The sequence below is a fragment of the Hemicordylus capensis genome, chromosome 3, assembly GCF_027244095.1.
Source record: "Hemicordylus capensis ecotype Gifberg chromosome 3, rHemCap1.1.pri, whole genome shotgun sequence".
NCBI classification, from domain to species: Eukaryota; Metazoa; Chordata; class Lepidosauria; order Squamata; family Cordylidae; genus Hemicordylus; species Hemicordylus capensis.
This window is the reverse complement of record NC_069659.1, coordinates 198708854-198728416: the sequence shown is the minus strand read 5'-3', so window position 1 is coordinate 198728416 and position 19563 is coordinate 198708854. Positions and strand designations below refer to the sequence as shown.

Here is a 19563-nt window from a genome sequence, read left to right as displayed (position 1 = left end):
GCACATGCCCTGCCTGCCCCACCCTAGATATGCCCCTGGCGCTAGATAGAATACAACAACCCCCTTACTAAATTTGCCTGTATGGCACTGGGGTCAAATGTGTGGGTCAGCATTGCCTCTTGGTCCAATCAAGAGATGCACAAACATACCAGAAGAGGGGGCAGATGCTCTTTGATTATTCAAGCTTATTTATTATGTGAAAAAAGATTGCTTCAGAATAAGGGCCAGCCTTACTCTGAGGGACAGAATAATGGACAGCTAGGAGCGGGGCAAGTCTTAAAATACTGGAGTCTTAAAAAGTCTTTAAAAACTGGAGGTCCGTTTCCAGTTACTGCCAACTTGTTTGGTAGCTACACAGAGATGGGCCTTCTCGGTTGCTGCCCTGAGATTGTGGAATGCACTCCCTGCTGAGATACGATCCTCCCCATCTCTGGCAATTTTCAAAAAACACCTGAAAATCCATCTTTTTGCCCAAGCTTTCTCAGCTTCCTAAAAAAATTTGGGGTTTTAACCTCTGGTTTGTTTTTAAATTGTTAAATTGTTTTTAGGTTTTTGTATATGTTTTTAACTGGTTTTATGCTATTTTTAACTGCCCAGAGATGAAAGTTTGGGGCGGTATACAAATTTGATAAATAAAATAATAATAAATAAATAAAATAGGAGACACCCCCATAACAGCAATAATATTTTATTGACTTTTGAAATCCATGGTCTATAAACAATAAGTTAAACAACATCAAATTATTAAACTGTCGGGGTACCAGCCCCCACACAAATAATATGTTCAAACAACAAAAACCAGACTTAAAAAAAAACAAAACACACAAATGAATACAAAACCATACTACTACTTCAGTTGCAGTTAAATAGGTAATTGCCAAACAATATATTAGAAATATTCTTCATTATAGAGGGACAGCTCATGTTTGCTACAGCCTATTCTTTTCTCCACATTCAGTGGAGAACTTTACAAAGGCTGAGGGACAGTGGAAAGGATTTCAGAATGGACACAGATGGCCAACATCCTTGAGAATGAGAAAACTCGACAGTTTGAGATAATAGATCACTGTTAATTTGTTCCATATAACTTCAACTGTCCTAGTGTTCCCCAAAGAATTCTGGGAATTGTAGTCTGGTGAGCATTCTGTTAGATTCCAATCCAAACCCCCACCCACTTCCTCTCACAGGGCTAGAGTTCCAAAAATTTCCTCTTGAGAGGAAATCTGTTAAAAGCAGTTTAACTTTCTGGTTGAGATATTATCGCATGGAACAAAATGTCTACCCCTTATAATAAAACATTGATGATTAAAATCCTGCTATTGTTCTCCACAGGGAGTCTGTCATGATAAGCCCTTAAAGAAGGAACAGCAAGGTATATGAATACCAGCATAGAAGTAGGCAGTGACAGGTTTTTGTGAAGTACACTCCTCTACTTTAACTAATTAACTTGTCTCGCGCATCTCAGAAGCTCCTGTGGAGGTCAAATTTGCACTAAGCCAGAGATAACTGAATTTGAATATTTCCCAGAAACAGATTTTTTTTGTTTTGAAACTTAAAAAACCAAACAAAAACAAAGTGACTACTTTTTCAGAGTTGTAACTGTCATTTGTTTGTAATAGATTATCATCTCAAGACAAAATTCAGATGCCAGAATTTTTTAAAACCAATTTCAAAATATTATTTATCAAGCACAGCTCCAACTCATTTTAATGGAGCTTGCACCAAAGAACTTCTCCATACATGATGCCCCTTCTGCCATTGGGAAGCTTCCTAAAAAGCTTTCTGCTGTATGGTCTAGTAGCTACAGTGTTGTGTTTAGATGTAAACAACATCTGCTAAATTCCCTGCCCATCTACAAACTTGCTAAATTACCTTCGATAAGCAGGACTGGTTTGATGCAATCTAAGCTGTGAACTTGGGGTAATAATACTTTAGGAACACCAGTGATGCTCCAGCAAAATTTGCAACATTATGAAAAACCCTGCTGGCATCCAGTTCTTAAGCTGCATGACAAAATCTCTCAGGGAGGGCAAAATTTATTGGGAGGGCCCTGTGAACTCACTGTTTCTGATCTCATTTTAGGTTAGAATGGCTTCTCTGGCACAGATGTGAATTAAACACAGTGACCATACTTAGGAACATAGGAAGCTGTCTTATACAGAGTCAGACCATTGGCCCATCTAGCTCAGTATTGTCTACACTGACTGGCAGCAGCTCTCCAAAGTTTCAGGCAGGAGTCTTTTCCAGCCCTACTAGAGATGCCAGGGAATGAACCTAGGACCGTCTGCATGTAAGCAGATGCTTTATCACTGAGTTATGGCTCCATACTGAAGTACAGTTGGAATGACAGATACCACTAATTTCAAGATGGTTCCTTATTCCACAATAATTGCTTCACTATTCTTTTGGTAGGCACTGGAATGCTGGTGAGCACCCAATAAACCCACTTTTTATTTTCCCTTTCAGTTGTCCTTAAACTTAACTTCATTTCCAGTTTGGGGGCCACAATAACTGTTGGTGGCCACAATAACTGCTGGCTTGCATCTTCAACCTGATTTTTTCTTATTTTAAAAATCCCTTAAATAAAAACCTTAAAATGTATTTAATATTAGAAAAATTAGCAGTGCACCCCAGAGAAAGTGGAGGACAGCTAAGCCCCACTGAAGTCAATAGCACAACACACTTTTAAACCCCTTTCAGTCCAATGTGTCTTTCTCTGGATTGCACAAGCCACTGGTAACATTTTTTTTAAGTTACCCCTAAATATTTACTCCACACATTACATTAAAGATTTCTTGTAGAGAATAATGTGACAGGTATATTACATTGACTGGCAAACATTCCTTATTTAAATATTAAATATTGCATAATTTTTCCATGGGAGAATAGTGATATTGTCCACAGTGGTAGCTGTAGATTTCTGCTTCAAACTGACATGGAGGTAAACTCCATAAACAGCCTGAAAAGGTAGCCTCCAAAGAGGAAAGAATAACTCCAAAATAAGACATGGAGTTTCAATGCACTGTGGCATAATTTGGCTCAGTTTCCACGAGTTTGGCATTATGCTTGACAGCAAGGCTCCATGCTCCAGCTCCATGGTGCAAAGAAAGCTCCCCTTTTCACTTTGGAGGGTAGTAACTTTTGAAATGGACTTCTTTCATGTGGCCTTCGATCCAAGAGAGGTATTTGGTAACCCTGGTGTAGACTCCAGGCTTCTGTTCCTTGGCACAACCATCACCCCAGCTGACGATCCCATACAGCACCATCCTGTTATTAAACTCACAAACCAGGGGACCACCGGAATCTCCCTGATATGACAAAATATAGGAATGATGATTAGTGTTCTCCAAATGAAGCACTTAAAATCATTTTGTTTAAAAGGGAGAAAGTGAATCAATTACATATCTAGGGAATTTCAGCATCACTGTCTCTATGTCTATACTAATGGCTTTCTTTTTAACAACAGGACACAATGAAGTGTAATAGCCAGAGACACTTCAGCATCAAGTAGTCCATCTTCCACAAACTCTCAAATCACAAGGAAACCCAACAGAATAGGATTATATTCCTCACTGGAAGAATATGCCCTACATCTGCACAGTTTTGGGAAGTGGGGAGAAATTCTATTCCAAATATTCCAGTCATGCATTACAAATAATCAGTCCACATGGGTTGCATTAGCCAGGCCATTCTGCCATCAAAGAATTTATAAATGGCTCAAAATAGACTTACTTGGCACGCATCCGTCTTCCATTGTGCATCACCAGCACATAACATGTTGCCATTCAACTTGCGATCGCTATAGTATACCTCCCGACATAAGGACTGGGATATCAAATTCACGTTGGTTGATTTCAGTATTCTCGAGTAGTAAATTTCAGCTGCAAACAAGGCACACAACATTTATTTGGGGCTCTACACAGTGAAATCCGATGCTGTTTTCTTTGTGGTGGAAGACAAGCCATTGACATCTGCCCAGCTGAACAGCCATTTCTAGGGCTGTGGGACAAATGCCAGGCCTACCCTCCTAGACAACAGCAGGAGCAGCTCATGTCATGGGAGCCAGGAGAGCAGATCAGGAGGACAGACTTTTTACCATCTAACCCCTGCTCCCCTATTGTTGCCATGGCAAGGTGAGAGACCACTAGTAGCCAGGAAGAGAACCCCGTGGAACATCTTGGTTCAGATGGAACATTTTGCTGTTTTATTGTTGATTTTCTTGTTTAACTGCACTTTTATTCTAATTGTAAGCTGTCTTAGGCATTCTTCCAGTGGAAAGGTGTATAAAAATCCTCAGATAAATTTAGTGACAGCCTCGTAGATATCTTTTCCATGTGCCCTCATGAGTTATGCCTACACTCCCAAGCTTTGCACCAAGCACATCAAACTATACAAACCAAAGTTATAAAAGTTATTAGGAGCATAGAATGTGAATTACTTTGATGTAGAATTGGAAGGGGAAAAATTGACACACGGAGTCCACAGTGTGCTGGCTATTAGCAAGCTCCAGTAGAGTCCACTCACATATGTACCATACAAGCAGCATTTGTTTGAGAGAAAAAAACAAGATGGAAAGGGCATTCACTTACTCCTGCTTTCTTTTCCATAGCCAGAAACTTCACATCGGAAATTGTCTTTCAATACTAAGTCTTGAGATGGCAAACAGATGGTTTTGACAGCCCTCGACTCTTCTGCACACTGGCCAGAAGATGATCTGATCCTTAACAGGGCTAAATAAATAAAAGTAAATGTTATATAGGGGACCTCCCATCTTTAGCTTCCATTAAAAACAGAATAATCAGATGTTTAGAACATTCCTTTCCATAATATTATTATATTCATGTAAATGAGTCTGCTCACCTTTAACCCCCACATTGTACCTCCCCTGCCCAATAATAAAAGCATATTAATGTCATCTCTAACAAATATTTAGGTTGCAAAATCCTGGGTTTTTGTTTGTTTATTTATTTTACTTTGTAAAGTGCGCTGATGGCATCATAAGAACCCACTCTGAGAATGTTTTTGTTGAAGAGTAGTATATAAATATTCTAAATAATAATAGGCATCACCCTTGTAATGCACAACTTTTTAAAAACGTTTTTTCCTTACTCAACTTTAGAACGCTGTGAAACCGATCATGAGCCTTGCCAGGAAGACGAAACCAGAGATCATGACATGCCCCAAATCACCCAGGGAGAAGTAGTCTGAACCCCGGCATCATAGGTCTATATGTTCTGGTTGTGCGCGTATGCAGCTGTCTCAGCTTCCTTCCCAAATAAGATGTTTCCATCTCTAATCTTCCCTGATGTTCAAAACATTTCCCACACCCTTTGGTAATATAGTGTAGTACGACTCTCACAAAAAATCCTCTAGTGACTATACACTTTACTAGCTTGGAGAAAGAAATGGCACTCATTAGGACCCCATTAGGACCCCAAGCTGCTATTTACATTTTTTACCCCTTAACTGTGCCAATACAGGAGTGATGTCATTACATCTGAAGTAGTCTATTCCAACGACTCTCCACTTAAATATGCCCCTATTTGCAGCAGGGTATGTAAACAATCTGAAACAATCTGAAATGTCACTTTACCGATGTCATTATCATAGTCCATTCTTTCTTGAGTAAATTGTTGATGAATGACAATCTTATCAACGTTAAATGTTTGTTCCTTTGAATCAGTAGCATTCAGTGCAGATTTTCCAAGAAAGACTGTCAACTGGGATGTGTCAGGAGTTCTGAACAGAAGCAAAAGGAATGAAGCCATGAGTCAGAATAAAATTTCCACAGAGGCATTTTTGTAATGAAATGTACTACCTTCTTGCTGCCACCTTGACTGTTTTCTGCCTCCCATAATGATTTCTATTGCTCCACTGCTCTTAATATAAACCATAACATACAATATTTTTCTAGAAGAGATAAGACTGCCTCAGCTTGTGTTTCTGCCCTACTACAACATTTTGGGGGTGAGTTAAAGTGTCTTAGTAGAGTTGCAACATTTGGAGTTAAAATCTTCTGATCAATTAAAAAGGTGCCTCCTTCATAGCATTAAAATAATAATAATTAGGTTTTACCTAACTCAATTAAAAAGCCCTGTGAAACCAGGGTTTACACAATAGGCAGCGTGCAGACCAGGTCCCACTGAAATTAACAGGATTTTAGATAGTCATGACTAACAGTCTGTTATTGATTTCAGTGGCATTTAATCATAACTAACAAGTCTGGGTGCAGCCCAATATTTACGTTTTAAACAGAAGTATTTGTAAAAACTGCTATCGGTGGTCTCTGTTTTAGAAAAACACAGTCCTCTCTCTATCATTTAGAGAGAGAGGAAAGCCTCTAAGAGAGTGCCAGTTGAGACTTACATGGGAATCCTTTAAAAAAAAAAAAAGGAGTATATTTTCTCGAGGATGATCCCTTTACTGCTCAGCAAACTGAAACTCATACACTTAGTTAAATATGTATGAGTCAGGTGACAGCCATGTCTTTATAGCACTAGATGGTGACCAAAGAAACAAACAGAAGCAGAGAAAGAAAAGGTGGGTTATGAAGTACTTACTTGCTTTGAAAGCAGTGTGCTGCTGTAAGGACCCAGCATGGATCAATGAGGCTACCACCACAGAGAAACTGATTATAATCACCTCTCCTTACATACTGGAAGATGCTTGCTATCCAAGGCTGAGATTCAATGGCTGCCTGGTGCCCACCCACAATCTTAAATAATTTGCTGTAGCTCCTCTGGCCACAGGTGGATGCTGTGAAAGGAAGGAAGAATTTTAAGTGGACATTTGCTCCAGTAAAGAACTCTTTATAGTAAATTAGTGACAACTCACTTAATAGCAGCAAGTTCTTCTCACTGGAACATTCATTAACTTCTATATTTAGGGCTGATCTACACATTCAGCAAAATCACAAGGAATTTGTTCAGACAGCAGGCTTTACTGCTGCTTTTACCATGAGGCTTTACTGTGAGTTCAGGGCATAATAGCTACTCTGACACAAAAAGAGTATTTTTTGTACCCCAGACATAAATTGAGCTAGGTTCCAATACATAGGGGGAAAGCCAAATCATGTGTGAAGTAATCTCTGAAATATTGCACAGACTTTGGGGTAAATCTGGCCAATATGTGAACACACACACCCCCACTCCCAAAGTAAAGTCACAGTAAAGTCACTGTCTGAAAAAGCTCATGGACAAATTCTTCCTGTACTATGCAGTCGCCCCTCACCAACAGTAAGGGTTTCATTCCTGGAAACGCTTGCGGTCGGTGAATTCACAGTTGGCGAGGCATAGGATGACATTGTAAACAGGAGGTTAGGGGAATCGTAAGTGCTGAAGTGCCTAAAATCCACAAAAAAGATAAAAACATTCCCCCCCCATCCAGAACAGATCCCCTCACCCACTGAAATGACCCAGTGACCCCAGAAATCGGCAAAAAAAAATTAGCCAATCTTTTTTAATGGCGCCAACCACGAATACTCAAGTTGTGGTTGGCAACGAGGTGGCCAGATCTGGCTTTTAAAAAGCCAAATTCTGGCTTACAGCCCATTTGACCCACGAGTATACCCCTTAGGTTCTGGCAACCCTGGCAAGGGGAGTGACAGTTTGCCAGTCACAGATACTCAAACTGGCAAGGGACAACTGTACCACTTCAGACTCTATTTCTGAAAGCTCCCTCCACACAGAAAACTAGCATGTAAGGGAGAGGACCAGGTTAGAACAGGATAGCTTTCCATGGACAGAGGAAGTTGTTATGAGCACTTTTGCTCCTTATTAAAAATGCCTCCCTTTGGAAATTTTGGGGTGGGGGTCATTGTAAAAGCTCATAATGACTTTACTGTTCTAAAGAAGAAAATGACTGAGTTAAGCGGGGGAAATGCAAAAGCAGCAGCCAACTAGGAATGAACAGGCTGTGAACAAAAGCAGTACTTCCAGAGAATATTTCAGCCCACCTGAAAGCATGATAATGAAAATGTTTACGGACAAATATTCAGCACAGCTCTAAGAATATTAGACTTGATCCTGTAAATGCTGTTCATAATATTAATCTCCATAGGTGTTTTCTTCTGGCCCCTGCTTCCTCTCCTCCTCAACCCTAACTCATCCCTTATTACAGTTAGAATACGTATTACAATTTAGGTGCATAAGCATAAAGTTCTTTTGCCTAATTAGCTCTCAAACTATTGCATTTTGTGTTTCTCAAAACAAAAACAAAATCTGGATTTTTTGCAACATAAGGCCTTAATTTTGAGGTTCATAGTATCTGCTACTCTAAGTAATAACTTACGTTTGTAACACATGGGTATATCACAGGAAGCTGAAGAAATCTGGTATCCCTTCCAAACATAACACCATGGTTTTGACTGGCCATCTGGATTTCTAGAAAACAGTAGAACATTGCCTTCAGAAATACTGATGCTTGTTAATACCAGGTCCAACCTATAGGGGTTGGCAAAGTCTCTTCAAAAGACACTGCTGTTCTTGAAACATTAGTTTTAAGGTGCTTGTAAAATGCTTCTGCCTTCTATAAAGCTATTCATAGTACAGATGTCCTTTGCACCTGGTTCATCCTAAAAGTACCATATCAAATTTTTATTTACATTAGCAAAAATGGAAGGAATAGGTCCATTGCAGTTTTGAAAATGATAATCTAATCTAAATATTAGATGAGGTATAGGAAAATCGAATCATTCTCTAGACTGCATATAAGACCTGGTGTTTTGGGAGAATGTCAGTCACTTAGCACTGATGCTGCTTAATGCACTATTCAAAATCACATGGCAATTATGGGGGGGAGCAGACTTATTTAATATTTATTTTATTTATTTTATTTATATACCAACTGACTCCAAAGGCTCTAGGCGGTTCACAAAAATAAACACAAGAAACACCAAATAAAACAAACTTTAAAACAGTAATTTAAAAATTTAAAACATTCAGAGATTATTAAAAGCCTGGCTGGGAAAAAAAGTGTCTTAAGGACTCTTTTGAACTGGGAAAGATGTTAAACCAATATCTATAGGGAGCACATTCCACAGCCAAGGAGCGAATACCGATAAAGCCCACTCCCAAGTCACCGTCAGACAAGCCAGTGGCATACGGAGATGGACCTCTCTCGGTGATTTCAATGTGCGGTGGGGATCATACAGAAGCAAGCGCTCTCCTAGGTAACCCGTTCCTAAGCCATTTAGGGCTTTAAAGGTAATCACCAGCACTTTGTTATTTTGCCCGGAAAGCTATTGGTAACCAATGCAATTGCTTTAAAACAGGCATAATATGGTCTCTTCAATACACCCCAGAGACCTATCTAGCCACTGCATTTTAAACCAAACGAAGTTTCCGAACTACTTACAAAGGCAGCTCCACGTAGAGCGCATTGCAGTAGTCAAGCCCAGAGGTTACCAGAGATTGTACCACAGTTCTGAGTTCACTATCTTCAAGGAACAGATGCAGCTGTCTTATCAACCGAAGTTGATAGAAAGCACTCCTGGACATAGCCTCAGCCTGAGAAACCAGAGTGAGACCTAGGTCCAGAAGCACTCCCAAGCTTCGTATCTGTTCTTTCAGGGGGAGTGCAACCCCATCCAGAACAGGAAGATCTACCGTGTCCCTCAAAGTATGACCTCTTATCTACATCTTGCTTGGATTCAGCTTCAATTTATCTCTCATCCCACCCATTACTGCCTGTAGGCAGGCATTTAGTGGGGTTATGCCATTTCCTGATGATGATGTCATGGAGAAGTAGATTTGGGTGTCATTGGCATATTGATAACACCCTGCTCCAAATCTCCTGATGAACTCATCCAGCAATTTAATGTAGATGTTAAAAAGCATCGGAAATAGGATGGATCCCTGAGGAACACCATACAATAGTTCTGATTTCAGAGATCAACTTATTGCCGAGTGACACCATTTGGAATCTGCCTTAGGTGCAGATTTGCGGAACCACTGAAAAGCAGTGCCACCTATTCCAAAATCCCCCAGATGATCCAGAAGGCTACCATGGTCAATAATATTGAAAGCCGCAGAAAGGTCCAAAAGAGGCAACAGAGTTGCACTCCTTCTGCCCATTCCCTGACAGAGATCATGTATCAGGCCCACCAAGGCTACCTCCACCCCATAGCCTGCTCTTAAACCAGTCTGAAGTCAATCTAGATAATGAGGATCTTGCAAAACAAATATACTGCTGCATTTCTGTACCTGCAGTAGTTGTGCTTGCCTAGTCCAAGTTCCATGGCATTCTCCAGGCCATCATTGTAAAGCTTTCTCCGCAGCAAGGCAGAGTTCCAATCCAGGCACCTCTCGTTGTCCTTACTCACTGACTTCGTCCCTCTGTAGTCCTCTCCACTGCCAGCATAACACTGGCTTTCAATATCTGAAAAGAAGTCATACATGTCACTGCCTGGCTACACTTTTCCATGCCACTTAACTCTCAATGTGGATTTTAATCAAATATTTAATATCATAACATCATCGGTTATGCTTGAAGACCTCCAGTCCACATGTGTTAACAATGCTTGTTAAAAACTCCACATTTAAATCAATTTTTTAAATACAGTACACATTCTTTTTAAAAAACAAAACAAGCACGTCAAGAATTAACAGCAGCAGTGAAAAATAAAGTTAAGTACAGAAAGCCTAATGCAAAAATGTTAACTAACCACCAGAACAACTCTAGAGGGGGCACCTGCCAGATCTTGCTTGAGAAAGAGTTCTATTGTTCTGGTGTCCATGTGTAACTTTTGCACATCAGAGTATCATGATAACACCTGAGTTCCACATGTTTTTCATTTAATGATCCTTACATTTATCTATCCATATTCATGGAGAACATAAATATGTTCCATTACTTGACAAGACACGGTCATTACAAGACACGGTCATTAAAATACAAGTAAATGATCAATGAATGCAGTCCAGAAGAAATTACTTGTGACTAATCTGTCGAGCAAGATGGACAGCACGGCTGTTGACCTCAAATGTTTGGATGCTGGGTGTAAACAAAAATTGGGCACTTCACTGGTCCTGAGTGGGATCATGAGGACTTCAGGGCTCCTGTACCTTAAAGGTTTAATGCAACCTTTAACAAATGTGTGGAAGGAGTAAGTCCACTAGGTGCAGCTTTTTTCACTACTGCATTACAAGATGCGGCTGATGAAAATCACTGTTCTGCACAACTATTCAAGGTACAGGAGTCTTGTCTTTCTTTGTATGATTACACCATTACCCTTTTCTAGTCCCAGCCACGATTCAAGACACATTTATAGATTAAACAGACCAATAACCCAATTCAGGGAGTCTCCTTTTAGAGATTCCACAGATTGAACAAAGGTAGGTAGAAGACTGTTACTAAAGTTAGCCTGAGGTAACTCAGAAATCTAGGTCTAAGAAATTGGCTTTTCCTGCATTTAGGATGATACCCCTTTTCCTTTTGGTGTTAACAGACATAATTTGGCACAATCCAGTAAAAGGTAGAGCTTACTAATTAAAATCAGTGGGGGAAGTTAGGCACAACTAGGTGCCACTCCAGTACTTTCAATGAGATGCAAAGCTTGAGTCTATTGTGCACCTGCTTGTTGAACTCATTGAGTTCAATGGAATTGACTCTCAAATAAGGTTTGAAGCCTTAGTCACAAGTAACTTTTGTTGAATTGCATTCATTGATGCACTCATATTTTTATCTTATTTATCGTTGTAGTACAGATGAATGCAATTTTTCAATCAAAGATCAGATACAGTACAGATGCATAAAAATTAGAAAGGCTTACATCAAGACCAATGGAGCAGGGAGAGTGCCTTGAATAGCTACACAAAACAGGGGGGAAAATATCTGTAAAGTATCATACCTATTTCACAGTGCTTTCCTCTATATCCTTTTGGGCATGAGCAGCGTTTTATTTGAGAAAAGAGACTGTATGAGATGCAGGCTCCTCCATTCAAACAGTTACAACCTGTAATGTAAATAAGACATCAAAATCTGACTGTGTACATAACATGGCTCTGTGGTCGCCAGCAGTGGACACTGACTCGCCAGCACACTTTACCATTACAGAACATGGTGGTATGTTACACACCATACACATGGGGAGTCAGACCAGATATTACACACAAGTGCATGCAACCATAGCCCCTTCTCCTAAAGGAAGGGCTGCTTGGAAATGAGAGGCACTGGGGGAGGTGAGGGTGCTTAACCCTCTCATCACTTTTCTGCTTCAGTTCCTCCATCAGCTGCTTCAGCTCCACAGGGTTTCAACTATGTCTGGAACCCTCTGTGTGTGCATGGCGGGTGGGACCGCATTGAGTATACATAACACAGTGGATGAGCAGTAGGCATGAAAGGGGTTAAGGCCTCCTCTTGCCCACACTCCCTTAATCCAAACTGCCCCTTCCCAAAGCTTTTCCTTGTAGGAATAGACTATCCGGGTTTCGTTATGTATGCATAACAAATAGCTTGGTCAAACAATAACCATTTTCAGATTGGGACAGGTGTGGGGTGGGGGACCATGCTGTAAATATATATATTTACCTTTATGTTCATATCTGGTCTTGCTAGAGAGCGTGTGCTGTTGCTGCCAAGAGCGACTCTAAGAGAGAACAACAACAATGCAAGTTATTCTAAAGGCATTACAGGGGGTGGGGGAGTTGTACTGTATTATTTAGGTTTGTAGCTGATCCTGAACAACATTTACAGATTTGCTTCCTGCAAGAAGCCTGCAAAGTAGGTAACTCTTTCCATTCTATAGATAGCGGAGCTGAGGCTAAAGAATGTTGATGGCAGGAGAGAAAAGTGCTGAGTTGCAATTTGATGTGTCTTAAGTCCTGATCCACTCCCTAAAAAGTGCACCACAAAGTGCCAGAAAAGGCCTCTTCAAGGTGCTCGAGCACCTTTAGGCTGCAGTGACGGCTCTTAATAGCAAGAGACCTAAATTTGACCCTGACTGTTCTGTGTTCTAAATGAAAACTCTGCCTTTTGCGGGAGAAATTGAGACGTCTAGACTGAACTGTCCCCAAGATGGTTGATCTAAGCACAGCAGAAATCTACAGAAGGCGTCCACCATGGTATCTATAGCTATGGTCCATCATATACCAAAGTTGGTTGTGATGTTGCCAAGGGAGAGCAGGTTTCTGGCACTGATTGGCTGAGCTACATTAATGTCACAGGTAGGGCAGGCAAAGTAGTCTCTGGGCTGTTCTAACCTGAGAGAGGAGCAAGCAGGCAGAGCCTAAGGAAGGAGGGATAGAACAACGACAAACCTAGAATGGAGTAGAGCAGGGCATGAAAAAGTAAGGGGAGAAATGTGCAGTGGAAACTAGGAAAAGAGGGCTAGAAAGAGGAGTTCTCCAAAAGAATAAGGGGAAAGGGAGAGGCCAGAAGAAAAAATCTGATGGGGGAAAACCTAGGAGAGAGAATGGACAGAAAGGAGAGATGGACATGGCCAGGGAATGTTGAGATCATGAAAGCTGAAGTCAAGATATTGTTTTCAAATAATGAGCCACATCTTTGGTTTCAGTCTCTTGTATCTATTTATTGCAAATCTCATCACAGTCATATTGCAGAACACAGTTTGCTATATGCATCAGCAGCAAGACCAAAAAATAAAAAATAAAAAATTGAAAGTGCTATATATAGTGTTGGGCCATTGGTGAAAAGGGAAGCTTCTCAGTTATGGTCAAAAATGGAATGGCACAAGGGATTCTCAGTTGAAGTCCTGCTTGTTGCAAAACTTACTGATGCTATGTCTGTGATGAGAGCACTCAGCATTACAGAAATGAGTAACTTCATGGTGTTGGGTAAGAAGTTCCTATTTTTACTGTGTTGCTTCTCTTCTTTGGTTCTTCTTTTCACTGGTTACTGAAAGGAAAAGAATAACTTTAGCATGCTTATAACATGGGGCTATAGGCCAAACTGCTATTTAACTTGAATATCTTTGTCACTTTTGTGGGCAATGAACTAAGTTGCTTTTCTCTTTTTTTCTGCCTCCTTTTTTCTCCATTCTGAACTTCAGCATGAATCAGTCTCAACCTTTTAATCAAAAGAGACCCATCTTATGTAGGGTTCCTTACCTTTATTTATTCAGAAGTAACTATCATCTTATTCAATGGAACTTATTCCCAAGGACTAGGTGTGCAAAGATTTGCAGCCTTACAACTCAAGCCTATCAATGTTTACTAAGCCCTCCTGTGTTCAGTGGGGCTTACTCCTAGGTAAGTCTGTCTAGGTTCGCAACCTTAGATATGCAAGCTGAACTAATCAAACACCCTTGTCTGAAAGAAGCAGTATGAGATGATGAAATGTACCATTTATTTCTAAGTGTGCTTTTGGACTATTAAGCTAGAACAGAATTTTTGCAATGGAAAAACATGTTTCACATTTAATAATAACTGGAGATATAGTTAAGAGCACTTTATACCTCTTAAAATAATGAAATCATTTGTCAGGATGCTGGTGGTATTTTGACTTCAAGTGTACACACACAACACACAGAGCTTGGATACCTCTCTGTGTATTTTAACCTATATGGCAGGACTTTTCTCTTACAAAATGTTTGTGCAGATGGCTCTATTAAAAACAAACACTCCCTTAACTCTGTAAAGTAATGAACTCATCTTTATAAAGCCTGGAGTTATATAGTCTCTGCATGTACCAACAAAGAAAGTGGCATTAGAAGCAGGGATATCATGTTCCTGTTGCTATATTGTGAGACAAACCACCACTGTCCTGAAGCGGACAAACCTTTTGTTGAAACTGAAAAGACTGAAATATCAGGTTCAACCTATTCCCACCCCTCCCACAGTTTGCAATTTTAGCAGAGAGGAAAGCAGTTGCATAGAAAAATAAGTCTGTGCCCCCCACCCCAGCCAAACCCTGTTCATTCTCAGTGAAATTACTAGGAGTTACTTCCACATAAACATGCATAGAATTAGGCTGTATGAGAGTTGCAGTCTGCCGCATTAGGAGAGCAGGATTACTGAGGATTCAAGGACTTGCATGACCAAGTCCTGTTATGCCTACATCGGGATTGGCTACATCTGTCCCTGTTTGAAGGACTTGATAAATCCTCAGGCTTCAAGCAATCTTCCGGTTCTTTTTTTTTTTTAGTAGCCTATTGTGCTCAGTGTCATCTTTCTTTCTGCCTTTACCTGGCTGCCTCAAGTCTACCTGGCTCCTCATACCTGCATAGGCTTAACTTCTTGTTCTGAGCAGTCCTCTGCACTGGCGTCTTGATGCATGCTACGCTGCCCTGTCAACAAGGGCTGGAATCCTGGCAAGGCCCCTCACCTTGCAGGCAATTTTCCTGTAACAGTAAATGGCAGCTTTCCAAGCTCTATCCACACCAGGGCTACAGAGAAACCAAGAATTATGTTCTCTGCCTGCTCTGTATACCAAAAGGAAACCCCAGCCCAACCATTGCTCCTGTATATATATAAACTGATGGCAGTATGTGCAAATTAAAAATTGCTCAGTGAATATCACTGAGACGGAGCTTAAACAAACCCTGGGGAAGAGGCAGACCTTGGCCAGATGGCAACCACCCAGGCACTGGTCAGACATCAAGATGTGACTCCTTCCCTTTTCTGGTGCTGCCTTTCCCCTGGCCTGATCCCAGTTCATGCTTTTGACTCCCCTCAAGGCCTCCATAAAAGAAATAATGGTGGTACTTGTATGCCTTTATGTGGCCAGCAGCCATATGCATGGGAAGCGTGGATACCAACAGCTGTCAGTGGATGGTTTCCCATTGCGTTCACTGATGCCATCGCCGCAGTGTTTATTTGTTGGCTCCTGCTTCAGCTGAAGTGGGAGGAATGGCTTTTGTTCAGGCAGGACTGGTGTGGCCTGCAGGGCTGCTGCACTGGCACCTCTCCCAGCTTGTTTCCCAACAGTGCCAACTCCAGTGCCCGACTCCGTCTGTAGTGCAGAGGGATGCGGGGGTGGGGAGGGGCATGTGGCTCAGTGCACATGGGATCGAAGTATTCCACTGGCGATCGTAAATTCACGACTGTATCTGAGCCTTGGCTTGTGAGAACACTCAGCTCCCTGAACTGGACCCTACTGGACTGTTCCCAAGCGGTAGCAGGATGCTCAAGGAAATCCCCCAAAGCAGCTTTTGGGTCCATCTGTCACACACAGTCAATTTTTCAAAAGTTAGCCATGAATCACATTCGGCCCTAAAATCATTCTGCTCAGAATTGTACAAATGCACATCAAAGGCAATTTAAAAACAACAAGCAATGACAACCCGCCTGGATAGAAATGGACATGTCCGGGATACAGTGAAACTGTTTAGCTCCTTGCCAAAGGAAAATGGCACAGCAGTTCACTGAAACCTAGAAGCAAGTCTCATTCACATTTCCCCCTGCAACCTGACAGTGTGTCCTGAGCAAAGTAGGATGAAAATACACTGAATTTTGAAAAAGATTTAATAAACAAAATTCAAAACAAAACAAAACACTGGACACATTCACAGAAGTATAATCACAACCTGCAGTGCACATCAAGAGAGAGAGAGAGCCAATATATGCAGCCTGCTGAGTGTTTCTATCCTGATACTGCCCAAAGGGCAACACTATTTTTCTTAAGTTCTCTTTCCAAGCTTATTTGTTTAGAACAGGTTCTCTGGACCTTGTATGGTGTTCCTGCACATATACTTGAGATTCTTTTCAAAGCTTTTATTGCTTTGAAAACAAATATCAGTACTGTAACAAAGCTTTGAGATTATTAAAAATGAAATAGTTCCTTAAGTTTTAATCAACTGCAGCCCTTCATGTGGACTATTGTTAGAAAATTGCCTGTGGGTGAACTTGGCTTTAATATAAGGATACTTTAAAGGTGTGGCACTTACCAGTCGACCAAGAGTGCTGAAACGGTGCTGTATTCCGTGCTGTTACAGCAATAACAGCAGACCTAGCCCTGCTGAGTCTTTAGCAATTTGAACGCTACACACTTTCTGGCTGTTCTGCAGAGGAAATACATCTCTATATAAACCCTCAGCCTGAGCTCTGATTGGATGGCACTTGCCTATGATGCATTCCAGCTCGATGACAAAAATGATACCATCCCACATTGCCTGGAGCTTTGCACGACGAGAATTCAGAAAAATGGACATTTAACTCTTTGCAAACAAAAATCTTTGGTAAATGACTCAATGGGGGAATTCTAAAATGCAGTGAATTGCAGTTTCACTACAGAAGAAAAGTGCTGCATGCATTTGGAGTTAGATCTTTATGCAGTCCATTGTTCGCATACTTTATTGCCAATTTTAAAAACTGATCATTCACAGTTTGTTGGGAAAGTAAGGGAATATTTGACATTGCAGCAATGTGGTAAGGGATAAAAATGGATATATTTTTCATGCCTATCACATTCAGATTGATTGACTGATTTTACCATGCATGGGTTAAATTTGTCATGGATGCCTTAAAAGGAATCATTTTACTTGGTTAAAAAAAGAGGCATCCCTTAAACAGAAAAGAGAACTTGGACCCAAATCTCTCCACGTTTGGTCAGATATTCTAATTGCTACACCATGCTGGCTTCTTTAAATAGGACAGGGTTGCTGTCCGTGCTCCAGAAATCTATTCAGGCACTCAGTGTAGTATCACCCAACCGTGGCGTAGCTAGGGGAGCAGGGGGCTGTGTTTGCCCCCTCCCTGGCAGTTCTGTTGGATTTATTCTCTCTGAGTGTGCACAGTGCATGTGCCAGTGAGACACACTGCATATTATGTCACATGGCCAGAGCCTCAGAAGGGCCAAGCGAGGGAGAGAATGAACAAAACTTGCACTGTCACAGTTGGCAACCAACACCAATGGGGGCCGTGGAATGAGGGGCAAGTCAGGTGGCCCCCAGTAGCTGGGTGTTTTGGGTTCTTTGAACCTGTCTGCCCTATTATAGCTCCGTCCCTGTCACCCAAAGAATACATGAACATGAATATATTTGGTGTTGCTGGCTAGGAGCCCTTGAAGAAGATGTCTAGAAATGCGGAATCCCTCCTGTGAAATGAAGAGTGGTCAAGAGTGAATCCTTGTTCGACATCATTGTACAATATGTGTCCTTACAAGATACAATTGCAGAGGAAAAGGGAGCTGCAATATTTCTAACACTTCTTACACTGCAATACTTCTAACAATATCATTTTAAATAATATAAGATAAGATAGCCATTTATCCCAAGAAGTAAAGGAAAATTCAGTACAAACCACTCATTGAGATCATCAAGAGGGGTCCGTCTTTGGGCACCACCCGCTCATTTGGTGGCAACCTGAGATAGGGCCTTCTTTGTTGTTGCCCCTAGGTTGTGGAACTTGCTCCCCATGGATATAAGAGGATTGTCTTTCCTGGAGGATTTCAGGAGAGCCTTAAAGGCTTTTTAGCCTGGCTTTTAATGATATTTAGTTTTTAATTGTAATTTTAATCTGCTTTTAATTGGTTTCCAGTTTTAATTGTTATGCATTTCTGGTTTTAGTGTAAACTGCCCTGGGCCACTTTGGGAAGGGTGGTATATAAATCGAATAAATACATAAAATAGAGCAATCTTTTGTTATTAACATCACACATTCTTCATAGACTGTCCACTCACATATTATGCATAGTCTGCATCTAATGGTGCACCATTCAGATCTTCGTGAGAAACCATTTTTGGCAGTTTTTCTGGGGCCATTGTGAAATGGTTCAGCAACTGTTCAGTTCTTAAAGTAATGCCTGCTTGACTGGGATTGCCTATGTGACCAGTACAAGAAACAATTATACATCTTGAGCTGGCCTGCCTAGAGCACACAGCATGATTTGGGAAGTGTACAAGTATGTCCCACTTCTTCTGTTGGCACACCTTTCCCTGTGTGGGACGGGTTTGTCCAAACCACCCACTCACATGTGATCTAAACAGGGCTGTCCTTAGGGCATGGCAAGCAGGATGACCGCCCCGGGCCCCGTTCTTTTAACCCCCATTAGAATTAACTGGAAGGGGCCCCCCGCAGTGGCTGATTTGCCCCAGGCCCCACACCCCGCCAGGGCTCTCTAAGGACAGCCCTGGGTCTAAATATGATAATAGTGTGACATTTAGGTCACATATTTTTTGGGGGGGAGGGTTGGATGAACAATCCCCTCATGCAATTAGGATAAAGGGGAAGGAGCACCTGGGCACACTCTTGCATGCCCCTAATTGCAGGATAGGCAGACCGGCCTGAAAATATCATCCAGGCTGGTCCACACAAGGATGGCCACTGAAATAGCAGTAGGAGGGGCGGAGGGAAGAGTGACTACAAGCAGCCATCAGAAAAGCAAGGATCAAAGAACTGAACATAAGAATATCCCTGCTGGATCAGGGTCAAGGCCTATATAGGATCAGTCCAGCTTCCTGTTTCACAAAGTGGCCGACCAGACTCCTCTGGGAAGCCCTCAGGCAAGGGTAGAGGGCATGCCCTCTCTCCTACTGTTGCTCCCCTACAACTGGTATTTAGAGGCATCTTGCCTCTGAGTAATGTCTGATTGGTTATGGAGGTGCCCCCTCCAGCTGGGAAGGGGGTTACTTCTCTGAATTCAATTCCCATTGACTGCACATCTTAT

General features: G+C 41.4%; 1 protein-coding gene across 1 annotated transcript; it reads right to left on the bottom strand.

Moving 5' to 3' along the window:
- Positions 1-672: 672 nt before the first annotated feature.
- PLAU (plasminogen activator, urokinase) lies at positions 673-16952 on the bottom strand. Its single transcript, XM_053304328.1, has 11 exons — positions 16844-16952; positions 13732-13854; positions 12529-12586; positions 11849-11953; positions 10203-10377; positions 8290-8381; positions 6561-6756; positions 5594-5739; positions 4590-4730; positions 3733-3881; positions 673-3308 (listed from the first exon to the last, which is right to left on the bottom strand). Exons 2-11 carry the CDS (start codon positions 13783-13785, stop codon positions 3120-3122), a joined length of 1305 nt encoding a protein of 434 aa, XP_053160303.1. The 5' UTR covers positions 13786-13854; positions 16844-16952; the 3' UTR covers positions 673-3119.
- Positions 16953-19563: the final 2611 nt, after the last annotated feature.

Excerpts from the sequence above, each read along its gene's own strand:
- PLAU (XM_053304328.1), bottom strand. The coding sequence starts at position 13,785 with ATGAAGTTACTCATTTCTGTAATGCTGAGTGCTCTCATCACAGACATA. Across the intron at positions 8,382-10,202 it reads GGCAAGCACAACTACTGCAG|AAATCCAGATGGCCAGTCAA; the intron begins GTACAGAAATGC and ends ACTGTTTTCTAG. Across the intron at positions 4,731-5,593 it reads GGACTATGATAATGACATCG|CCCTGTTAAGGATCAGATCA; the intron begins GTAAAGTGACAT and ends TTATTTATTTAG.